The 21,309-nt window shown below is 32.3% G+C and overlaps 2 protein-coding genes across 6 annotated transcripts; both read left to right on the top strand.

Annotated features, from left to right (window-relative positions):
- Positions 1–1,890: 1,890 nt before the first annotated feature.
- On the top strand, positions 1,891–7,014 carry LOC113864896 (RNA polymerase sigma factor sigA). 3 transcript variants are annotated; one of them, XM_027499117.1, is made up of 11 exons: positions 2,077–2,302; positions 2,607–3,212; positions 3,258–3,409; positions 4,449–4,647; positions 4,768–4,860; positions 5,348–5,476; positions 5,583–5,636; positions 5,723–5,800; positions 5,933–5,995; positions 6,385–6,497; positions 6,637–7,013. In XM_027499117.1, exons 2-11 carry the CDS (start codon positions 2,715–2,717, stop codon positions 6,743–6,745), a joined length of 1,488 nt encoding a protein of 495 aa, XP_027354918.1. In that variant the 5' UTR covers positions 2,077–2,302; positions 2,607–2,714; the 3' UTR covers positions 6,746–7,013. The 3 variants fall into 3 exon arrangements, with proteins under 3 accessions (XP_027354916.1, XP_027354918.1, XP_027354917.1); XM_027499115.1 differs by having other exon boundaries at positions 1,891–2,302; positions 2,607–3,409; positions 6,637–7,014; XM_027499116.1 differs by lacking the exon at positions 2,077–2,302 and having other exon boundaries at positions 2,325–3,409.
- A 728-nt stretch (positions 7,015–7,742) lies between these two features.
- LOC113864948 (maltose excess protein 1, chloroplastic-like) lies at positions 7,743–11,578 on the top strand. 3 transcript variants are annotated; one of them, XM_027499213.1, is made up of 9 exons: positions 7,743–8,167; positions 8,243–8,416; positions 8,576–8,866; positions 9,088–9,177; positions 9,624–9,725; positions 9,823–9,941; positions 10,638–10,700; positions 10,799–10,860; positions 11,198–11,572. In XM_027499213.1, exons 1-9 carry the CDS (start codon positions 7,925–7,927, stop codon positions 11,284–11,286), a joined length of 1,233 nt encoding a protein of 410 aa, XP_027355014.1. In that variant the 5' UTR covers positions 7,743–7,924; the 3' UTR covers positions 11,287–11,572. The 3 variants fall into 3 exon arrangements, with proteins under 3 accessions (XP_027355014.1, XP_027355015.1, XP_027355013.1); XM_027499214.1 differs by having other exon boundaries at positions 8,250–8,416; positions 11,198–11,562; XM_027499212.1 differs by having other exon boundaries at positions 7,748–8,167; positions 8,240–8,416; positions 11,198–11,578.
- Positions 11,579–21,309: the final 9,731 nt, after the last annotated feature.

The raw sequence follows: 21,309 nt of genomic DNA, 5'->3' as shown, positions 1-21,309 counted from the left end.
AAAAATTCTGAAAAAAATTCAATGCATTAGTGACACCCCAAAAATTAATTTTATTTATACTTGTTGTGAAAATTATTGAAGAAAGGATGAAGAAGAATAGCAAATGAGGATGAGGGTGAGAGAGACAGTTGTGGATGATGTTATCCATGGAAAAGTTGCTTTTGAACTTGGAAGGCATAAATAATCCGAACGAAAGTGGTGTGTCTTCCACATTGATTGAAAAACTCATGGCTACCAATAATGCAAGGAAGGAATTGATGGTAGTGACAACAATGTTTCGTGACTCCGATATCAAACATTTAATAGACGAAGTGATCATTCTTATTCACAGTCATAGGGAAATCTTCATTATTGTATTGTCATTTGAGTATTTTATCAATTAGTAGTTTCAATTACTTATTTTACAGCTGAATAGTGGGGTGACTCAGAGTCACTAAATTGATGTCTGTGACTCAAAATAACATTTATTAATTTGTCCCAACAATTTCAACCGTGAATTAGATACGTATCAATTTGTTATTCGTTGAATGAGTCAAATATAATAACCTGATAAAATTATTAGCCACTAAGTTTAAAGTTTGGGTTTACCAATAAGAGAGTTCAGCGTGATTTGCAACGTGACTCACGACTTGTTTATTTATCTTGCTAACCACTAAAGTAAAGCTAAATGATATGATTAGTTAATATTTTAATCAAATGATGCCATTAGTTTATTTTAAACGAGGGCACTAGTAGTTTATTTAAACGTTGGATTGTACACAGTTTCATTTTCAAACCTGCACAGAACTCTTGAGAAGCAAACGATCCCACAGAATTACATGACATGTATATCCTTGTTTCGATATTAAATTACTTTGATGAAACATATGTTGCCAAATTTTGAAAAACAGATATATTATTATTTGATAAGAAAAATTAATGTTAAGGATAAGGAATATAATCTATGTTTTGTCTTATTTTCCAATAGTAAGTTTTGCAATACATGAGTATGATTATTTTGTATTCGATGTCAATGTAAAATAAACAACTGAAAATGAACGAAGTATTTAAACTAAAATTTGAAAAACACTTTTATCTAAAGGTGTTTAAGTATCATTTTTTATAATAAATAAATGGGACAAGTTGCCAGCAGTTCCTTAAGAGAATCATATAACATTTATAAAAATAAATAAAATATTCAGACATTAAATTTATACTAGTTTATCATTTTATCTTTAAAGTTATTAAAATTTTAAATATTTATTAAAAATTAGAAAATTATCCTTTTAAAAAAAAAAAAACTCTAACTCCCAAAAACAGTATATTTGAGAAGCCCACTGATTTGTATGACTCCTAGACTGGTCACATTCAAAATTTGAAGAAGATGAACCTGTTTTTGGTCTACAAGAAGATGAACAAAAAAGTCCATCCCATTGCATCCTAAGAAAGAGGCCCAGTCAAATGGAAATAATCGCCCATATGTAATCATAGGTTTAAAGGACCAAAAAATAGAAGACTAAATCTTCGGGCCCTATCTTTGTTTTACAATCGGGCCTTTGTTTTTTGCCTTCAATACCATGCATCTTTCAACCGAAAAAAAAAAACAACGATGGAGAAGAAATATTTCTTACATATTATTAAATTATTAATGAATTTTATCTCTATATATAGCACAAGGTTAGTAAAATAAATATTAATTGTTAAATCGTATCTTTATGATTATGATTAAATAAATCTTACACTGAAGACGTATTTACATTGTACATAAACAAAATTTTCTTTTGCCAAAGGTATCCACTCTCGACGTTGCACATAGGATATGTGATTAGTTTCAGTAATAGAAAAAATCTATAAGCAGGCACATAGAACTATTAAAGAAACAAATAAGTTATGGATAAAAATATAAAAAGAATGCTAAATCCAAAGCGAACGTGGAATCAAGAGAACAGAGAACATAATGCATCTTACACCACACAAGCTTGGTCCCCATATCTGTTCCAGCCAATAACGTTTCTTCTTTCCATATCTTTATCTAATCATTTTTCTCATATTTATTTATTTTCTATTTTCTATTTTCTATTACCATTCTTTCTCCCAGCCAAATTAACTTCCTCTCCATCTGAATAATAAAAATATCGTAATAAATAAAAGGAAGGAAAAAGAAAGAAAAATCTAATAGTAGTAGTGAAGTTATTTCTTTCCACATCAACAGTTTTGCAAGTGAAGTCTCTCCAGTGTGCAGCTGCAGCTGATTCAGTGATTCTAAATTGCTAAGCTACACGTTTTGGAGCAATCATCATTGTTCAAATTGCAATTTATTCCGGTAATCCATTCACAGATGTACCATGGGCTATTTTCTATGTTTGCAACTTTTGTATGTCCACTAAATTTTGGAACTCAGGCTAAAACCCATTATGTGTCTGCGTTGGTTTTCATTTGGGTACTTCCAGTTCTATGTGCAGGCTTGTATTGTTTTCATGAAGCATGTTATTATTATTATTATTATTATTTGGGGGCGGGGGTTTAAATAAATTATTAATTCTCCTTATAAATAACTTGAATAATTCATTTTTTTTATTTTAACAATAATAACTATTATTATTTTTGGTTATTCTTTGGTTTATCAGAAGGTTAGCAACAACTTGGGAAGTTTCTGAAACCAAAACGAGTTAAGGATCATTGGTATAATAGGACAACTTGATGGTAATCATACAGAGTGGCTAGGAAAGCATATAATGGCTACTGCTGCTGTTATTGGACTCAGTGGAGGAAAGAGGCTCTTGAGTTCATCTTACCATTACTCTGATATAATAGAAAAGCCTTCTTATGGCAGTGACTTTGGATTCACACACTATCATCTTGCTCCTACAAAATATGTAATAGTTGCCAAGAAGTCATCCAACTATCCTCCAACTTTTCCAACGTCCAACCGGCAGAATCAGTCCATCAAGGCTCTTAAGGAACATGTTAATGGTGTTCCTGCTATTGCGGATGCATGGTTTCAGAGTTACAATTCTAATGAGTTAGAGGTGGAAAGCTCTGAACTGGATTATTCAGTGGAGGCTCTTCTTTTGCTGCAGAAGTCAATGCTGGAAAAGCAATGGAATCTTTCCTTTGAAAGGGAAGTGTTAACTGAGCATTCACGAAAAGAAAAAAGCCGTAGGAAAGTGGCTGTAACTTGTTCTGGGGTGTCTGCAAGGCAAAGAAGAATGAATTCTAAGAGGAAGACTGTGGTTAAGACTGGCTCTACAATGATGCAACCTTGTGGTGCTATTCAGCTGAGGTCCATAATCAGTCCAGAGCTGCTTCAAAACCGTTTGAAGGGCTATGTGAAAGGTGTAGTGAGTGAAGAATTACTTTCTCATGCAGAAGTTGTAAACCTATCAGAGAAAATTAAAGTTGGGCTTTCCTTAGAGGAGCATAAATCCAGGTAATTGCATATATGGATGATACTATGATTCATTGAAATTATGAACAATCTGTTCTTTTATAGTTTTCCTGCTAGCTTCCATTATTGTGTAATTTTAAAAGTTACTCATTTCATACTTCAAGCAATGTGGCAAGTTAAAGAATCTCTGCATCAGTTATGTTACTGAAGTTTGAACCTTAATCATCAATCTTATATTTTAACCCTACAAGCTGAATGGGGAATGAGAGTAATCTATAATGACATATGTAACGATGGATTGTATCCTTCCTGGCAAGAAGATCTGCTTTTGTTCATCGCAACTTGTTCTGTAATGCTATCATTCTAACAATTTCAAACTTTTATTACAACTTTACTGTTTAAAACTTCTATGACGATGTCAGAGCCTTAGTTTTATTGATTAGTTTGTATATAGTATAGTGCATATGACATTTTTACCGGAGGAAAGCAGTCAAATAATTCAAATTTCTTTCACCATATTCATCTAATGAAATTCAAAATATTTTCTTTCACCATATGTTATTATGGGGAGGGAGTGTTAGGCACGAGGGAGAAGGAGAGCTAGTTGGGAAAGAATATGCAAAATTTGCTTAAGCACTCTAGAATTCACAAACGAATCCATTTTTGCTTTAAGCAAAAATGGGATTGAACAGTCCACAGGATTTATAAATTTGTTGATATAAAATTTTGTTTTATTGATCCGTATCCATTTGTTATCTATCAACAACGTATTTTGGGTGGCATAGGCAGAAGCATTGATGTTATTCGTTAAAGATAATATAAGAGAATTGCATTAAGGTGGAAAAAAGGTTATATAAATCATTAAGCATATATTCACTTCTTATAAAGTCATAACAGAATAGTTATCTTTTATAATGAAAACATCACATTCTTCTTGAAACTTTAATTTTTAATTTCATATCATTTGAGGAAATTCTACCAAATAATTTTTGTACTACTTGACTTCCTTTGGTTATGGTTTTACCTTAAAGAGAGTGATAATTGTCATACACTTTATGTAAACCTTTTATGTGATTTTCAGAATGAAGGAAAAACTAGGATGTGAACCCTCTGATGATCAAATTGCTACTTCATTGAAGATTTCTCGTGCTGAACTACGAGCAAAAATGATAGAGAGTTCTCTGGCCAGAGAAAAGTTAGCTATGAGCAATGTTCGCTTAGTTATGTCTATTGCTCAAAGATATGACAACCTAGGTGCAGAAATGGCTGACCTTGTTCAGGTGATTATATATATATATATATATATATATATGTATGTATGTATCTTTGTTTTAACTTTATATCCAGTTGGCTCTGTTTGATTCCTCAGTTGCAAAATACTCATCTTATTTTCTCTGTAGGGTGGCTTGATTGGACTACTTCGCGGTATTGAAAAGTTTGATTCTTCAAAAGGGTTTAGGATTTCAACTTATGTTTATTGGTGGATACGTCAGGTGAGGTTTTGCATGTTTATGACATTTTCTATACTTGCTTTTAGAATGATTGATTATCTATCCTTACCATTATTGTTCTTTAAACAGAAAAGGCCATAAGATTCAACCAATTTTTTCTTTCAAAATCAATGACAAAAAGGACAGGCAGCATAAGGGAAAACATTTATATGAAATCTCTTAAAACAACTTCGGTTAAATGCTTACGTTTTTCTCATAATTTCTGTGAACCTGGGCATCATGTAACCTGCATTACATTTTGGGCAGTTCTTCTTGCACTCTCAATTTCTGCATTTGGGTGTGATTAATCAGTAGCTTCCTTTCACTTCATAACTTCTGCCATTAAAGTAACAATTTTAGGTGTAGGAAATACATCTTCTGCATCATCTTGCTTCCTTTCCAATTTCATTGGTTTTTGAATCCTATATAATTGTGCTATTTTCATCTCAAATTTGTCCAACCACCATGAATACTGTTTTTGGGCTGACAGGGTGTTTCAAGAGCTTTGGTTGAGAATTCAAGAACATTAAGATTGCCTGCTCATTTACATGAGAGATTATCTTTAATCCGCAATGCAAAGTTTAGACTAGAAGAGAGAGGCATTACTCCAACTATTGATGTAAGTCTGCAACAAGTATAAAAAGAAAACAACTGCAGTCTGCATAAAATATTTTTAAAATTCTAAATATCAATAGACCTGACTGAACTGTCCCCTTGTTTTGCAGAGGATTGCGAACCACCTTAACATTTCTCAAAAGAAAGTCAGAAATGCTACTGAGGTAACAAAATCACTAAAATTTACATGATCCTCATATTTGTTAAGTCTCTATTATGCATTTTTTCACCATGTATGTACTTAATGCAGGCAGTCAGCAAAGTTTTCTCGCTCGATAGGGAAGCATTCCCCTCTCTGAATGGTCTCCAAGGAGAAACTCATCATAGTGTAAGTGTTAATGCATTCTACAAGTTCACCGAGGAAGATCATGATAACTGCTTTCTTCTTCTTTGCCTTTTGTTTTCTATTTTCTCAAAAATATCAATTGTCTCATTTGTGTTTTTTGCTTTCCAAACCCAGTATATTGCAGATAATCGCCTTGAGAACATCCCATGGAATGGAGTAGATGAGTGGGCATTAAAGGTAATTAGCAAAATATGAACCTGATTTAATTGCAAAGCATAGTCATTTCATTGTTGACATGCAGAGGATTGTTTCAATGCCTGTTATCCTTTAATGCTCTATATGTTGATTCTTTTTTAAGTATATATATAATGATTTAAAGTCATTAGACAATTACATATCTTGTTAATTTTCACAGTTGACAACATTAGGATGATATTTATGTATTAGAAATATGTTATTCTAGAGACTAAAAGTTGTATTAACCAAACTGAAATCAACCATTTTTTGGGCAGATATGCCTGTATAATAATAGCTCTGGTGTTTTTCATGTTGTTTCATAAAAATTATATTGCAGTATTCATGTCAAAACTAGCATAACGATTAATACCACTTGTAAATATTCACAGGATGAAGTGAACAAACTCATTAATGTGACCCTTGCGGAACGAGAGAGAGAAATTATTCGTCTTTATTATGGGCTGGATAAAGAATGTCTTACGTGGGAAGACATTAGTAAACGGTGAGTGAAACCATGATTTCCTTTTGGTACTTATTTTCTTAAATGCCCTTGTGAACTAGAAAAAGCTTGCAATTATACATCATCTTTTTGTAACCCCCTTGTGCTCAAAATTCAAATTCTTGTTGTGTTCTTTGTTCAGGATAGGTTTGTCAAGAGAGAGAGTGAGGCAAGTTGGACTTGTTGCGTTGGAGAAACTAAAACATGCTGCCAGGAAGAGAGAAATGGAGGCCATGCTATTGAAACATTAAATATGGACTCATCGTACAGAAGAGACATGTTATAATGTATATATACAGAAAGGAAGTGTGTACCTAGAAATTTGACTTCCTTATTCAAAAAGAGGACAAACATTGAAACATTTGTAAACCCCATAAAATATTGTACGTTGGAATAATCCTATTTTATCAATATGTTGAAAGATTTTGTTCAGCTTTTAAAAAAAAGTGAATGTTAGGATATATAAAAAGGTAATTCTTTTATAGATTTTATAAAATTTAAAAGCTTCTATTTGTATGGTTACAATTATATATTTTTTTTATTTTATTTTAGTCGATAGCTATAATTTTAGTTTTTTTTAGAAGCTATTCAAAATAGCTTTTTTCATATAAAAAGCTAAAATAAGAATTTTTAATTTCTGATTTTTAATAAAATCAACCAAATAATCTAAAAATTTAAAAAGTAATTATTATTTTTTTGAAAAAAAATCTTAAACAAATCTATTCTAATTCTAAATCTATTGATATTTTTGTGTTTTAACGTTTTTACTTTTGTTTATCTTTGTAAACACGCCTTTATTCATTATTGAGAGCACACGAATCAACTTGAATGAGTTATATTTCAATTTAGCTTGTGATCTTGAGTTTGAAATTCAATAAATATAATTATATTAAATATTTAGATGATAAGTTTTACCGTAATTCTAATTTTATTTAAACAAGATTATTTCTAAGAAAAATTACTTGTTATCTGAAAAAATATTCTCTCATCACCGTGACATGTTCAAAATAGAGCCTCCGTTATAGGGAGCCTTCTTCCCCTATTAACGTTAACACATTTGAAATTACTTAATTCTCAATGCAATGTTCCCTAGTTTGATAGGGATTAATATAATAAATAAATAAATAAATAATATTAAACAAAGGTTAGTATTTGAAATAGTTAACTTTTAGGGAAGAAAATATACCAAATTAATTAACATTAACAAAATTGAACAGTTTTCACATTAACTTAAAATTCAAAGAACGAAATGTAAAATAAAAACTCCGTGCATGTTACTGCACGCACTGTTGCGGATCTAAGAGTGAATCCACGTGTAGTGTTGGAGATACGCATATCTGCCACCGTCCAATCCCTACGCACACTCTTCTTCCCCCTTTCATATAATTCATTTCATGAGAAAACTGTGAGAAAGAAGAACATTTGTTGAAATGCAATCCTCTTCTTATTGCCTGAATCCACTCAAATTCAAGCTCATGGCTATGTCTTTCACTCCTCATCCAATTCCACAACACCACAATCTCGATTTTCTACAATTCAAATATCCCACTCTCTCTTCTTCCCATTCGAATCTCATTTCTCTCTTCAGTGCCTCTTCTCATTGCCACCTCTTGGCGTTCCCTCGTCGACCTAGTTTCCGTGTTAAAGCTCTTGATTCCGACGCCCCTAACCAGGTACCTCTTCCACTGTTTCCTCAATTCAGTGCCTCGCTATTAGTATTTGGGATTAATTTTTGGCATTGTTAGAAGGATTCAGTTAAAGTTGTGAAAAATGAAAGCTACCAGCAATGGGATTCGGTTACGGCAAAATTATCCGCAGCAGCTAATATTCCATTCCTGTTACTGCAAATGCCGCAAATTATTCTTAATGCAAGAAATCTTATGTCTGGAAACAAAATGGCTCTCTCTGCTGTTCCCTGGCTGGTAATTTATTGCTGAAAGTTCAATACTGCAATTTCAGTTATTACTTTTTTATTTTGTTTATGCCAATTTTCTTTACAATTGAATGTAATTCATTGTTTCAAAAGCGGAAATGTAACTGAATAAGGTGTTTATGAGGTGGATGTGAAATTGTCAATGCAGGGAATGCTAACTAGTTTGCTTGGAAATCTTTCTCTGCTTTCGTACTTTGCCAAAAAGAAGGAAAAGGAAGCAATGGTGGTGCAGACGTTGGGTGCAGTGACCACCTATGTGGTCCTTGTTCAGCAGGCATTGGCAGAAACCATGCCTTTGCCTTACTTTTTGGCTACTTCCATTGTTGTGGTGTCTGGCCTCCTTCTTAATTTCTTGAATTACTTTGGTTTACTAAATGTTGCAGTCTGGCGCATTTGGGAAGATTTCATTACAATTGGGGGTTTATCAGTGCTTCCCCAAGTAAGAGTCTTTTCCTTCTCTCACAGTAGGATCAATAGAATTAACATTTTATTAGTTTATATTCATATTGTGATGTTGCTTGTCAAGCATGCCAATTCACTAAAACTTGCTCAAGTTTGTAAGTTTCACGGACATGTTCACACACAGATTAATACACTTTTTCGTTTTTTTGAAAGTTCTACCACTTATCTCACATTGGCTAATTTACAATCTGCATACAGATAATGTGGTCTACATTTGTACCGTATGTACCTAACAGCATCTTACCTGGGGCTTCTGCCTTTGTGATAGCTGTCTCGGCTGTTTCCATGGTAATCTTCTTATTTCCTTTGGGTTATATTTGATTGTGTGTTGAAACAAAATTCTGGTTGCATGGTTATGCCTAAAATGGTCATGTACACTTACCCAGTACATATGGGTACTGTAAGCCACTGGGACTTGTAAATAATATTGCTGTTTGTCATTAGCCATATCATACCAATGCAGCGATGCTGGTACTCATATCATTTTATCAGTGCAACATAGAACCCCATATGTTTCTTGAATTTTGATATAAGCATTTATTTCACAAATAGTGGAAAAGAGTGCAATGACAAAATGAGATTGTCCTGCATTTAAATGTATGATATTTATTAACTGAAACCAATAAATTTGAAATTGAGGTCTTGTTTCTAGATTGAGACTGATAGAATTGTAAATAGGCTTTAAGCTTCATGGTCATAATGTCATCTTAAACACTTTGGTCTAAGATTTGCAGGCAAGAACTGGAAAACTTTCCGAGAAAGGTATCAAATTTGTTGGAGGAATATCTGGATGGACAGCTACATTACTCTTCATGTGGATGCCAGTTTCTCAAATGGTAAACTCTGCACATGAGAATCTTAATTTCTTTAATAGCAGTGTAATTCAACTTTTATATCCTATGCATTTTTATTAACCGATTTAGTCTTTTCTAGTGGACAAATTTTCTCAATCCTGAAAACATGAAAGGCTTGTCAGCTTTTTCCATGTTGCTTGCCATGCTTGGAAATGGATTTATGCTTCCACGTGCTCTCTTGATTCGCGATTTCATGTGGTAATTTTCTTTCTCCTATTGACTTGTATGCTCTATTAATCACAGGAGCAATGCCTAATTTTCTTCAAGACATGGTATTTGAAGGCATGGTTACAATCTAGTCTCTCACTCTAGCAAACCCATCACATTATTTATACTGGTTGTTGCCATTTTTGTTACTTGAATGACATGAAGTTGTGTTGTTTGTTCACCTCCCATTACATCTTGAATTGCTATAAATATTGTTAAACTATTGTTAACTATTCTGCAAAATAGTTGACAATAATTTTAATGATATAAGATATTTTCCAGACCCTGTAACAGTACTAACGAGCAAAAACTGCAACTAGTTATATGATAATTCTTGTAGAATCATTCATAACAGCTGTAACCATAGTTGATAACATGTCACGTAGACAGTGAGTGATGATGAAACTATTTTAAAAAATTTATAATTTCTGAAGCCTGAAAATAACAAAAAAATATTGGAGGACTAAAATCAAATTTATTCATATTTATAAGAAGTAAAAGTATATTATACTCTTATTTTTATATGCTTTGCCTCTAGTTATAATCACTTTAGTGAAAAATTATTGATTGCAAGTCTCTCGAACGCCCAACTTTACCATTTCTTATACTTTTCCATTCATGTTGTAATCTACTGAAGTAGCTTCTGCATGTGTTAATTCTATCCATTCAATTAACTCTTGATTGTAGGTTCATTGGTTCAGCATGGGCTACCCTTTTTTATGGATATGGGAATATTGCATGCCTATACTTGTAAGTTTTAAGTCCAGTTTTCATATATGCTTTTCATTCTGGTGCTCTGTTGAGCAAAATGTAGAATCAGCTGTTGACTAATATTGCGCTTTTTCCAGTTTGAACATTATCAGCAAGGAATTCTTCTTGGCAGCAACTGTTGGTTTGGTTTTGTGGATAGGTTTCTTTCTTGACCCTAGTGATAACTAACATAAACAGAGTGACATATATATTTGCTGTCGTACCCATGTTTCGTTGTGTCATTTGCGACTCGTGTCCTCACAGATTGATATACAGTATCTTGTTTTCTGCAATTTTTACGTGATGACGCGTTACTCATTTTTGTGCCATGTTTTGTGTGCAACATGATGTCATATATATTTATCCTCAAAATCAACAATAACGGCGCATAACTAAATTAAGTAACAATAGCTTATGTGATACTTCATAAAAAATTGCAGAACCTTCTTTTGCCCCAATGCAACGAACATATGATTTTATTATTCTCCTTGTGACAGGAATGGCTTTCTGGAGAGACAGTGCAGTACATGGTTACAGCTCACCTTTGGCTTCTATGCGTGACTTGGTTTTTGGATCGTCAAGTTAAAGTCTGTGATGCTACATTGGTACTCGGTTACCCGGTCCATTCTGCCAGAACTGGTTACGCTAGATTGTCACTGTAAAGTAACTACCACCATAGAAGCTACTGAGTTTTAGTCGTCTATATAGTACGGTGGAATCAGAAATTCATAGTTAATACCACTCTTACACATGATGGGAATGAAAATGAGTTATGTTGTAACTAATACGCTTTTTAAGGGATCTCTCATACAAGCTGTGCTATAGCACCACATTGGACTTCGAGGATATAATTGAAATGTTAAAGTTGAAACTTATCCCTCTTATTTGTTCACCTACCTTTTTTCTTTCCTTTCCAGATATTTTTAGATGCCATTACGGATGAAAATACGTTGGGTTTGGCTAAATTTTATAAGCCTTGATTATTAAGCAACTAAAAAGGATTACAAGATAATAGTGTCATAATTATGATATAATTGTACGGGATTTGATAACTGTATAAATATTAAAATTACTTTAATGTTTTAATTATCTTAATTTTTGGTATATAACGTAAAGTGAAATGTAATTGCTTGACGTATAAGTATATGGATAAAAAAAGGATGTTTATCTTATTGCTTTAATTACTTTAATTTGATACATAAAGTAATAATGTGTTTTTATAATAGATGAAAGTTTAAAAACATGCATTTAATTTTCATATGTAGAAAGATTTTTATTTTGTTAATTGATTAAAAATTATTTTAGATATAACTTCTTTTTTTCTATTAATTGAGGTTAAAAGTTTAACAACAATTAGAACCTTAAACGTTCAATTTAGGAGACCAAATCTCCAAAGCATCCAGTTTCAAAAAAAGATTATAAAGAAGAATGGAACCTATCATCAAAATAAGTAAAAGATAAATAATTATTTAATTCAATTTTAGTTAACCTATCAGCACTTTAATTGACTTCCTAAAAAATATGGCTAATTCTAACGAACTTAATACACTTAAGTAAATTCTTAATATCACTTGTCAAAGAAAATAAAAGATGATTACAATTCTAAATAGTAAATAATAAAGAAATAATTTTTTTAGAGTCGCTCTTAATCCAAATTAGCTCAATGACTTTTTGGATAACAAACTTACTCCTCTCCCTGATTACAATCCTAAATAGTAAATAACAAAGAAACAACTTCCTTAGAGTTGCTCTTAATTCAAATTAATGGCTTTTTGGATAACAAGCTTACCCTTCTCCCTCCCTCCCCCCCCCTTCTCCCTAATATATGCTCTAGAGTTCAATTGTTAAGGGAGAATAAGGGTCCAATCTACCGGGAATCCAACGATGAAGTTGTCTTGATAATCTCAAATTAGACTTTCACAACTAGCAACAACTCTAAGATTACGAGAAGCTGAACCATCCATATTCAACTTTAGTTGCCTAGCAAGAGGAGGATGCCATTTGATTGACTTTAGTCATTCACAAGGTTAGACACAACCTTGGATTTTCCCTTCAAAGTACTCAAAATCATAAAGAATTTTATGTATTAAAGTACTAGGTTGGACTAAGGAATCTGAAAAATCTCAAAATTCCTATCTTTCCATAAGTGTTAAATAACAACCCCAAAAAATCTATTCCAACAAGAGAAATTATTAAAGCCATGATTATATAAATTATGAAACATCCAACTAGCCCATTAAAATATAATGAAAATAAAAGAAATAACAATAACTAGAATTTATTAGGCTAAATTCGTATGCCCATATGGCAGCCCACTTAAACTTATGACAAACTTTATTTAGTAGCATACAATGCTTTTAAAACAATAAAAATAAAATAAAAAATACTAGCAGCCTTTCTTGCATCAAGGGTCTTCAATTGGAACAATGCAATGAACCAATTTAGGCTCTAAGTCCTCCAATTTAGGGGCAACTTTAAGAATTGTTGCTACCACTTGGTTTAGAGTCTCCTTAGCCTTCTTAGTTCTTGCTCTAGTCATAGGTCTCCCAAGTCCTTCAAGTGCGTTGTTCCTCTTATCCTTAACCATGTCCTCATCAATTATTAAAGCCATGATTATATAAATTATGAAACATCCAACTAGTATGCACTATACTGAAAAAAGATGCCCAATCATTACGAAGAATAAACAGCTTTCAAACTTGCCTAGCATACCAACAATCACGAAGAACAACAATGAATGTTTCAGGTGCATCCCCACACCTAGAACAAGTAAGAGAACTAGTTATACCTCTCTCCTACATCTCTCATCATTGGTTAATAAGCTATCACGAGTCACTTTCCAAAACAACAGTAATTTTAGGGGACCTCCCTATTTCTAAACTAATTTAAAAACATCATTACAAGCAACAATATTATGATTAGATGCAGAAATTAATTTATGGGCATATTTATTAGAAAATACCTCGTTATTAGAGTAATTTTAAAAAAATAAACCATCACCTCTTGAAGAAACAAGAGGTCTAATGTGAGCAATAAAATCATAAATAGGGGCAAGAAGCAGAGATTTGATTCGAGACCAATCCTAATTATCCTCGAAATAGAATAAGGCCACAAGATTATTGAAATCATCCTTAGGAACAAGTTTCAAAGCAAAACTAAATAAATTATGAAGATGAGAAATCCAATTATCACCCCAAAATTTAATGAACAAACCATCTCCTATGATCTAACCTAACCCTTTAGAGAAGAAATTCTAAACAAAAATCATACGATTCCAAATATAAGAAGTTTTCTAAATATTACCTAAATTAGGGTTCTTTCCAAAGATGAACTTATATTTTTTACTAATAACTTAGACCTACAAGTCATTACAAAGAACAAAAGCTTCCAAAATAATTTCATTAAATAGGCATGGTTAAGTAAGTGGATGTCTCTAAAACTAAGGCCACCCCCACTCTTAGGTTTACAATTTTTCTCCTAACCAATTAGATAACATTTTCTACTGCCTAACGATCTCTATATAAACCTCTTACAAATATTATTAATTTCTTTACACACATTAGGGACAATCATAAATTTTATAATATAAGATGTTGATACTCATAAGAGAGGACTAGCCTAATGTGACCCTACCAGCTAAAGATAAAGTGTTCATTTTTCAAAGAGAGCTTTTTCTAATCTAATCAATTATGAAAACAAAGTATTGCCTAGAAGATATATGATGGCTAGGGGGGCATCAATGTGTTTTTCAAACTAAGTAGTGTGCTTAAGGCCCAAACTACTACTAATATCTTGAACTAATACAGAATATGTATTTTTTGAGAAAAATAAGAAATATTTTTTAGTATTAATTTTAAGATCAAAGGCAAAACAAACTTAGTTAAAATAGAAGCAATAACATAAGCATTATGCAAATTAGCCTTTGCTACTAAAATAATATTATCAGTTATAAAAAATTGAGAAATCTTGAGTCCTAATTTATTGAAAGAAAATGTGAGTCATTCCTCAATTGTAATTTTATCCTAAACTAAGTGAGCTTGTCTTTCTATGCATAAAATAAAAATATAGGAAGAAATGAGGTCACACTACCTAATACTCCTAGAAAGGTTAAAATTACTAGTCTTAACATTATTCCAATTAATATACATGGAAGATGAGAAAATATATTGATACATGAGATTAGCAAGCTTATATTTTAAACCTATTTTCAAAACAATATCACTAATAAAATTCCATCTCACTCTGTCATAAGCTTTTTTTAAATCAAATTTGATAATCATAAATTCACTCCTACCTTTTAATTTATCAAAAGAATGCAAAAGTTCTTTGAGGATAAGAGAATTATCTAAACAAAACTTATAAAAAAAATTGCTCAAATCAATTGAATATAAGATTTTTTTAATATTATAAAAATATTTCCCAACAACGGCGTCAAAAACTTGTTTCTGAGAAATTGTACCCGTTAAAAAGTAATTAAGCGTTTGAAAATAAGTTTATGAGATATCATCCCACAAAGATTGTTTCTAATTACCAAGAATTTCTTAATTCAATTGCTTGAACTTAAAATATGTGAAATTAAATAAAAATAAGAATTCACTTATAAAAGCAATTAAATAGAATTAAAATAGCGCAACCTCAACCTCTAATAATAAATTAATCGAGAAGAACCTGTGACGTATGACTTTATCTTTACACTTTTCCATGTTTACTTTTAGATTATTCAAATTCCACTTTCTTTATGATTTTCAACCATTTATACTAAATTTATTAACATCCAATGATCATGCAATATTAATATTATTTTTCCTAAACTATCACCCTCAATGGTCATGTAAGGCAAAAGAAATAGAAAACCTAAAGACCTATGAAATAATTTAATAACGATTGAAAGAAAAGAACTAAGTTTGATCTACCTAATTATTTGTCTTGTTTTAAGTTATAAATCCATTAACTATATATAGTACAATGACCTATATTATAACTAATTATATTATTTTAAGAGTTGTCAATTCTAAACAATTAAATATAGTGTAATATGGTAAACATCAATCAAAAAAGGAAACATGAAATTATCATTAATCACAAAGATCTCATAAAGTCATGTAAAGAATTTACCCTAACCCTGATTATGGATTTAGTTAGACATAGTATAAAAGAAAACCAAAACAATAATTAATTAATCCATAATTTTGAAAAGTAAATGCAAACTAGAGGAATTCTTAATAAAGAAAAGATGAAAAGAGCTATTGATCCCAAGGTGCGTTTCTAAAACTCCAATAATTAACAAACATTCCCTAAGTTTATAAATAAGGAAGCACTTGAAGTAATTTATATAGTTTACATACAATCAATTTCTTACTCCTCTTTCCTCACAATCATTTGTAACTCTATTTTTTTCTATTTTTACTCCTTTTTTTTTTATTTGCACATATGAGAAGAAGTAGAAGAGAATTTTTACAATACACATCTTGCTACTTCTTAAGTAATTCAACCTAATTGCTTAATTCATAAACTCAAGGTTTATCGAAATATGTTATATAATATAATTCAAGGAACCAAGAGAAAATTAATTATATAATCAAACTCAAGGAGGCAACTAGGTGTTTCTCAAACATCCTGAAGGCTAAGATTAAAAATTCTATTATGTCTCAATCATAGTACAACATGTAATCAAATAGAGTAGTCTCAAGTTAGTTACAAGTCAAATTTTAAAGCACAAATCTTAAGAGGATAATCACACAAAATAATGAGAAAAAAAATATCATAAATCAATTTAGGATTAAAATATCTATAAAGTCTCAAAACTCACATTTGTAGGTTAAATTTTAATATAGAATAAAAAAGTAAGAAACTTAGCTAATTATCAGGATCGTAATAAACATTTTTAAAATAATTAAGAGTAATGACCTTACGCTTTAAAAGGTCATATTCTCAATTATCCATATCATCTTTTAAAGCCTCAATTAAGGTTCTTTGTCTACAAACAATAACAACTTTATCTATGATGATGAAACTAGAAAATATATTCTTGATCTAATATGGTTCAGATTAATATGCAAATTGTTTAATATGGTTCAGATTAGTAAGCTTACCCCCTAACTTTTCTGTCTCATAAAGAACATAATTGCAGTCATCAGCTAAACACCAAGGAACATTGATAGATGAGCTAAATTTTGTCAAATGCTTCTAACATTTAGCTCTCAACCTTTCCTAAAGACTAGTATAGATAGATGAAAAAACTGAATCCCTTTGCCCATTACTAACTTTAAGATAAATGGTGAATCTAGTTTTAGCTAACATAGTTACTTTGACCTTGTCAGTATTCCAACATCACCAAATCCTCCTTGAATAGCAAATGACATCTATCTTTCCAAATCCATCTAAATTAATCTTTTTTATAACCCTATCAACTTTTATCAAACTAAACCTAAGTTCAAATAGAGCTATAACATCCAATTTGTAAATGACTATCAAATTATTTATTAACTTAGAGAAAGTCTTTCCCTTTACATTTTTATAATTCTTCTAAAATAAGCAAATTATAATATTAGATTTTAGCTACATCTTTTAGATGTTAAAACCTATTTATCTTGCAATCCAAAAGTTGGGTTTCCTCTTAAGTTTTTGAAACTTTCTTCCTTAATTAGAATATCTAATTCCATTGAAAGAGAAGTGTTAGGTTGCCTATCTATGATGTCTTGAACTTTCCATAAGTATTCAAGACTGATTCCTATAAGATCTTAAACAAAACTTCTTACCTTAATGTAATTTTGCGGTTGTTTTTGAAATATGGACATTAAGACTAGGATGTCTTTACTATCTTGGGAATCTTTCTTTTAGTTATTTTGTTTATTGCAGGAATCATTCAAACACTCAAACTAACCACTAACTTTTTTCTCCTTACATAATTTCCCAAGTTTAGTAACATGTTTAACTTTAATAGTTTTTTTAAGATAATTACTTGATCTAAGCATACTAGAATTTTTATTAGGATGCCTAATAGGCATAAATTCATCATGGATTAATCCATTATTATTATGGGCAGCTAATACTTTACTAATGGAAAAACTTATATCTTGACTCATTTCTTGGGTTAAATTACCTAGAATGTTAAACATAGAACTAGATAGAAGCCCTATCCTTTTGCCAATATTATTAGGATTACTACTTGGCTGAGAATGACCTAACTTTTTTCTAAAAGTTTTTTTTTTGCTAACATTTAAAGGCTAAATTGTTTTTTCTCCTGCATTATACCCCACCTCTTAAATGTCTTGAATCTTCACTTCAGAAGTCTTATTGTCATTGACAACCTCACCCTCTTTTCTAACTGAATTAGTATTTGGATTATTCTCGTGCTCTATGTTTTCTCGATTTCACCTAATTGCTTTAGCACAAGACCCCTGCCTATGCCTATACTTTCCATACTTAAAACAAATAAGCTACAATCTTTCATATTCTACTTTCAATTCTTAGCCTAAGACTTTAAAAGATGGCACCAATTTCTTTCTTAAATCTATTTCAATACAAATGTTAGCGAACTTACCTCTAGAAAGTAAAGAATTATGGAGGTTAACTTTTAGCATTAATCCCAAGTAGACTCTAACTTGTCATAAGAATCTTTTACTATAAAGCTATTAGGAGAGGTCATGTATATGAGTTGAAGAAGTTATTTTCCTACAATTATAGTCTTTAGGCTTAAATAGGGGCCTTTAACTTTGTACAAGGAGATAACAATCTAAGATTAGCCAAAAGCCTTCAAGTAAGACATGCTTATAGTCTTCTATTGTCTCAAATTTTACTAAAAAAATTGTTATTATGGTTAAGGATTTTAAAGAAACTATTTTTTTCTCAAATATTACTTAGGTTATGGTTTAAATAATTAAAACTAATCGATTTACCCCAAAAGTTTGACTATTAGGATAAACTTTCAAAGAAAACACCACATCTCATTATCCTTTAGGGGAATCTTTAATTCAAGGTAAAAGTTATGAATTATGTTAGATATTTCTTCATTATCCTCCATCTCAAAGACAATATTAAAGTTTTATAACACAAACTGAACTAGAATCAAATCTAATTCTTTAGACTCAAGGATGAGTTCAACTCCTCCATTGAAGACTTTGAACTTATCTTGACCTTTTTTGTACTTTATTTCATCAAATTCAACTCTTTCATAAAGTGTTTCTTTGCTTCAAGATGCTATATCCCTCCAATATCCACTAGAGCGATGGACATAATAAAGGTTAGAAACCTCTCTGGTGTAACGCCTCAAATTTTGTAATATTAATTATTGTTATTTATATAAATCTAAATGTATGTATATATATGTGTGTATGTGTGTGTGAGTGTAAATGGATGTTGAAATTTTACATTGGATGCGTAATGATAGTGTTTTGTGTGTAATGAGTATGAATATATGTACATATACGTATGTGGTGGATAGGTGTATATATATGTGTGTATGTATGACTGGATAGGGTTGAAATGAGCTAAGTGCCTAAGTGCAGGGTGTAATACTGGGCTGTTCTCACTGCAGCGAGAGGATTCTATCTGTAGTGAGAGGGCCTTGAGAGGAAGGACCAAAACTATCACCTTCTCGCTGTAGCGAGAGACGTCTCGCTGTAACGACAAAGCGACAGTTTGGAGTACATTTCTGGGTGCAGTCTCGCTGTAGCGAGATTCTGCAGAAACCATGGTGTAGTTTCGTCTGATATTTTTGCTGCAGCGTGAGGGCGTATCATTGTAGTAAGAGTGTCGCGATTAGAAAGGGATTTAAAGGGGATTAGGGTTCGGGGAGAGTTATTTCTCCCTCTCCCTTCGAAATCCCTTGGATCCTCTCATACCCAAAGCCCTATTCTACCGATTAATTGCCTCCAAAGCCGTTCGGGAGCTTGATTGAAGGTTGAATCCGTGTGAAGAACGCTTGGAGGTGAGTTTTAATGGTTAGGGTTCCGTTTCTCAAACCCTTTTCTCTGTTTCTGGGTTTCTTTGGGTTCTCATGGAGTTCTTCCATATGTTTTAGGCCGAAATCTGTGTAGGAAATACGTCTGTGGTCGAATCCGAGTGTGGGTCTTCAATCCAAGGTAAGGGGAACTCTATCCTACTCTATTATATGTGATTTGCGGTTAATTGTTAAATATTGTGATGTAACTGAGTTAGAGGGTAGAAAATTGTTGAGAAATGTGGTGAGGACCGTGTGCCGTGAGATGTGAATATTGTGTGCGTATAACCGAAATGGATGAATGTGAATTGTATGTTAGATGTTGCATGATAGAATGAATATTGTGAACAAATGTGGGCCTGAAGGTCGTGTAATATAGATAAATATTGGCTATGTGACGTGTAATGTGAAATGAATGTGGGCTTAGTGCTGTGTATTTGAATGCAATGTGGGCTGTGTGCGTGTATAAGCATGATTATTGCATGCGTGAATGAAATATATGTGTGAATGGGCGTGTTAGCGCCGTTGTAATGTGCTGTGAATGGTTCAGCGATATACTGAGGGTGTGGAAGATAAGGACGGTAAAAATACCTTGGGAAAGAGGGAGTGGTGGTGACACCAACTGTGGAACAGGTGCACCACGGGTCACACACTCTTTTCTTGACTAGACCTCTGACCACTACTTTTATTGAGCGACCTGTGACTGCCCACGTGGTATCTGTGAGGCGAGGGTAACCGGCGACCATTCATGGTGTAAATTTATGATCACAGTGCCACAGTGAGTGTGACTGGCGTGCATATGCATGGGTTTATGTATTGTACTTATGGATGTGAAATGGTGCCGATGCCGTGAGTGCATCGGTTTAAATTGACATGAGCTGTGTGATAATGCTGCTTGTGATTGTGTTTGTTTAATGTATTGGAAATGTTCTAGAGGTGAGACTCTATGTTGATTGTGTGTTTTTGGGTAGTGTAGAGTACTCACCCTTATATTCATTTTTCAGGTAATCAAGACGATCAGCACCGGACTCAGTGAAGGGATGGATGGACTACTATAGGACTTAGCTTTTATTTTGAAATTATTATAACTGAACTAGTCTTATAGCAGTCATTTGATATTAATTTGTAACCCTTCCTTTATTTCAAAGTATTTTATGAAAATTGGTTATTCTAAATTGTGAAATTATTATTAAATTAAAATTAAATTCAAGGTGTTACAATGAATATGCTATGAATGGTTTAGCAATATACTGAAGGTGTGGAAGATGGGGACGGTAGAAATACCTTGGGGAAGAGAGAGTGGTGGTGACACTGACAGTGAACGTGGATGCACCACAGGCCACACACTTTCTTCTTGACTAGACATCTGATCAACACCTTTGCCGAGTGACTCGTGACTGCACACGTGGTATCCGTGATGCAGGGGTAACTGACGACCATCCATGGTGTGAAACTGTGGTCACAATGCTCAGTGAGCGTGGCTACGTGCAGTGCGCACGTGTGTGTATAATGTTTTGGTGCCGTGAGTGCATCGGTTGTGAATTGAAATGAAATGCTTGAAGGTGTTGCGTGTGATTGACTATAATTAAATAGAATATGTGAGAATATATGTGGAATGTGTAAGGTGAGTCTCTATGTTATGTGTATGTGTTGGATAGTGTAGAGTAT

Source organism: Abrus precatorius, unplaced genomic scaffold (assembly GCF_003935025.1).
Source record: "Abrus precatorius isolate BTA unplaced genomic scaffold, Abrus_2018 Scaffold4, whole genome shotgun sequence".
NCBI lineage: Eukaryota > Viridiplantae > Streptophyta > Magnoliopsida > Fabales > Fabaceae > Abrus > Abrus precatorius.
The sequence above is the reverse complement of the archived record's forward strand: the minus strand, read 5'-3'. Positions and strand labels throughout refer to the sequence as shown.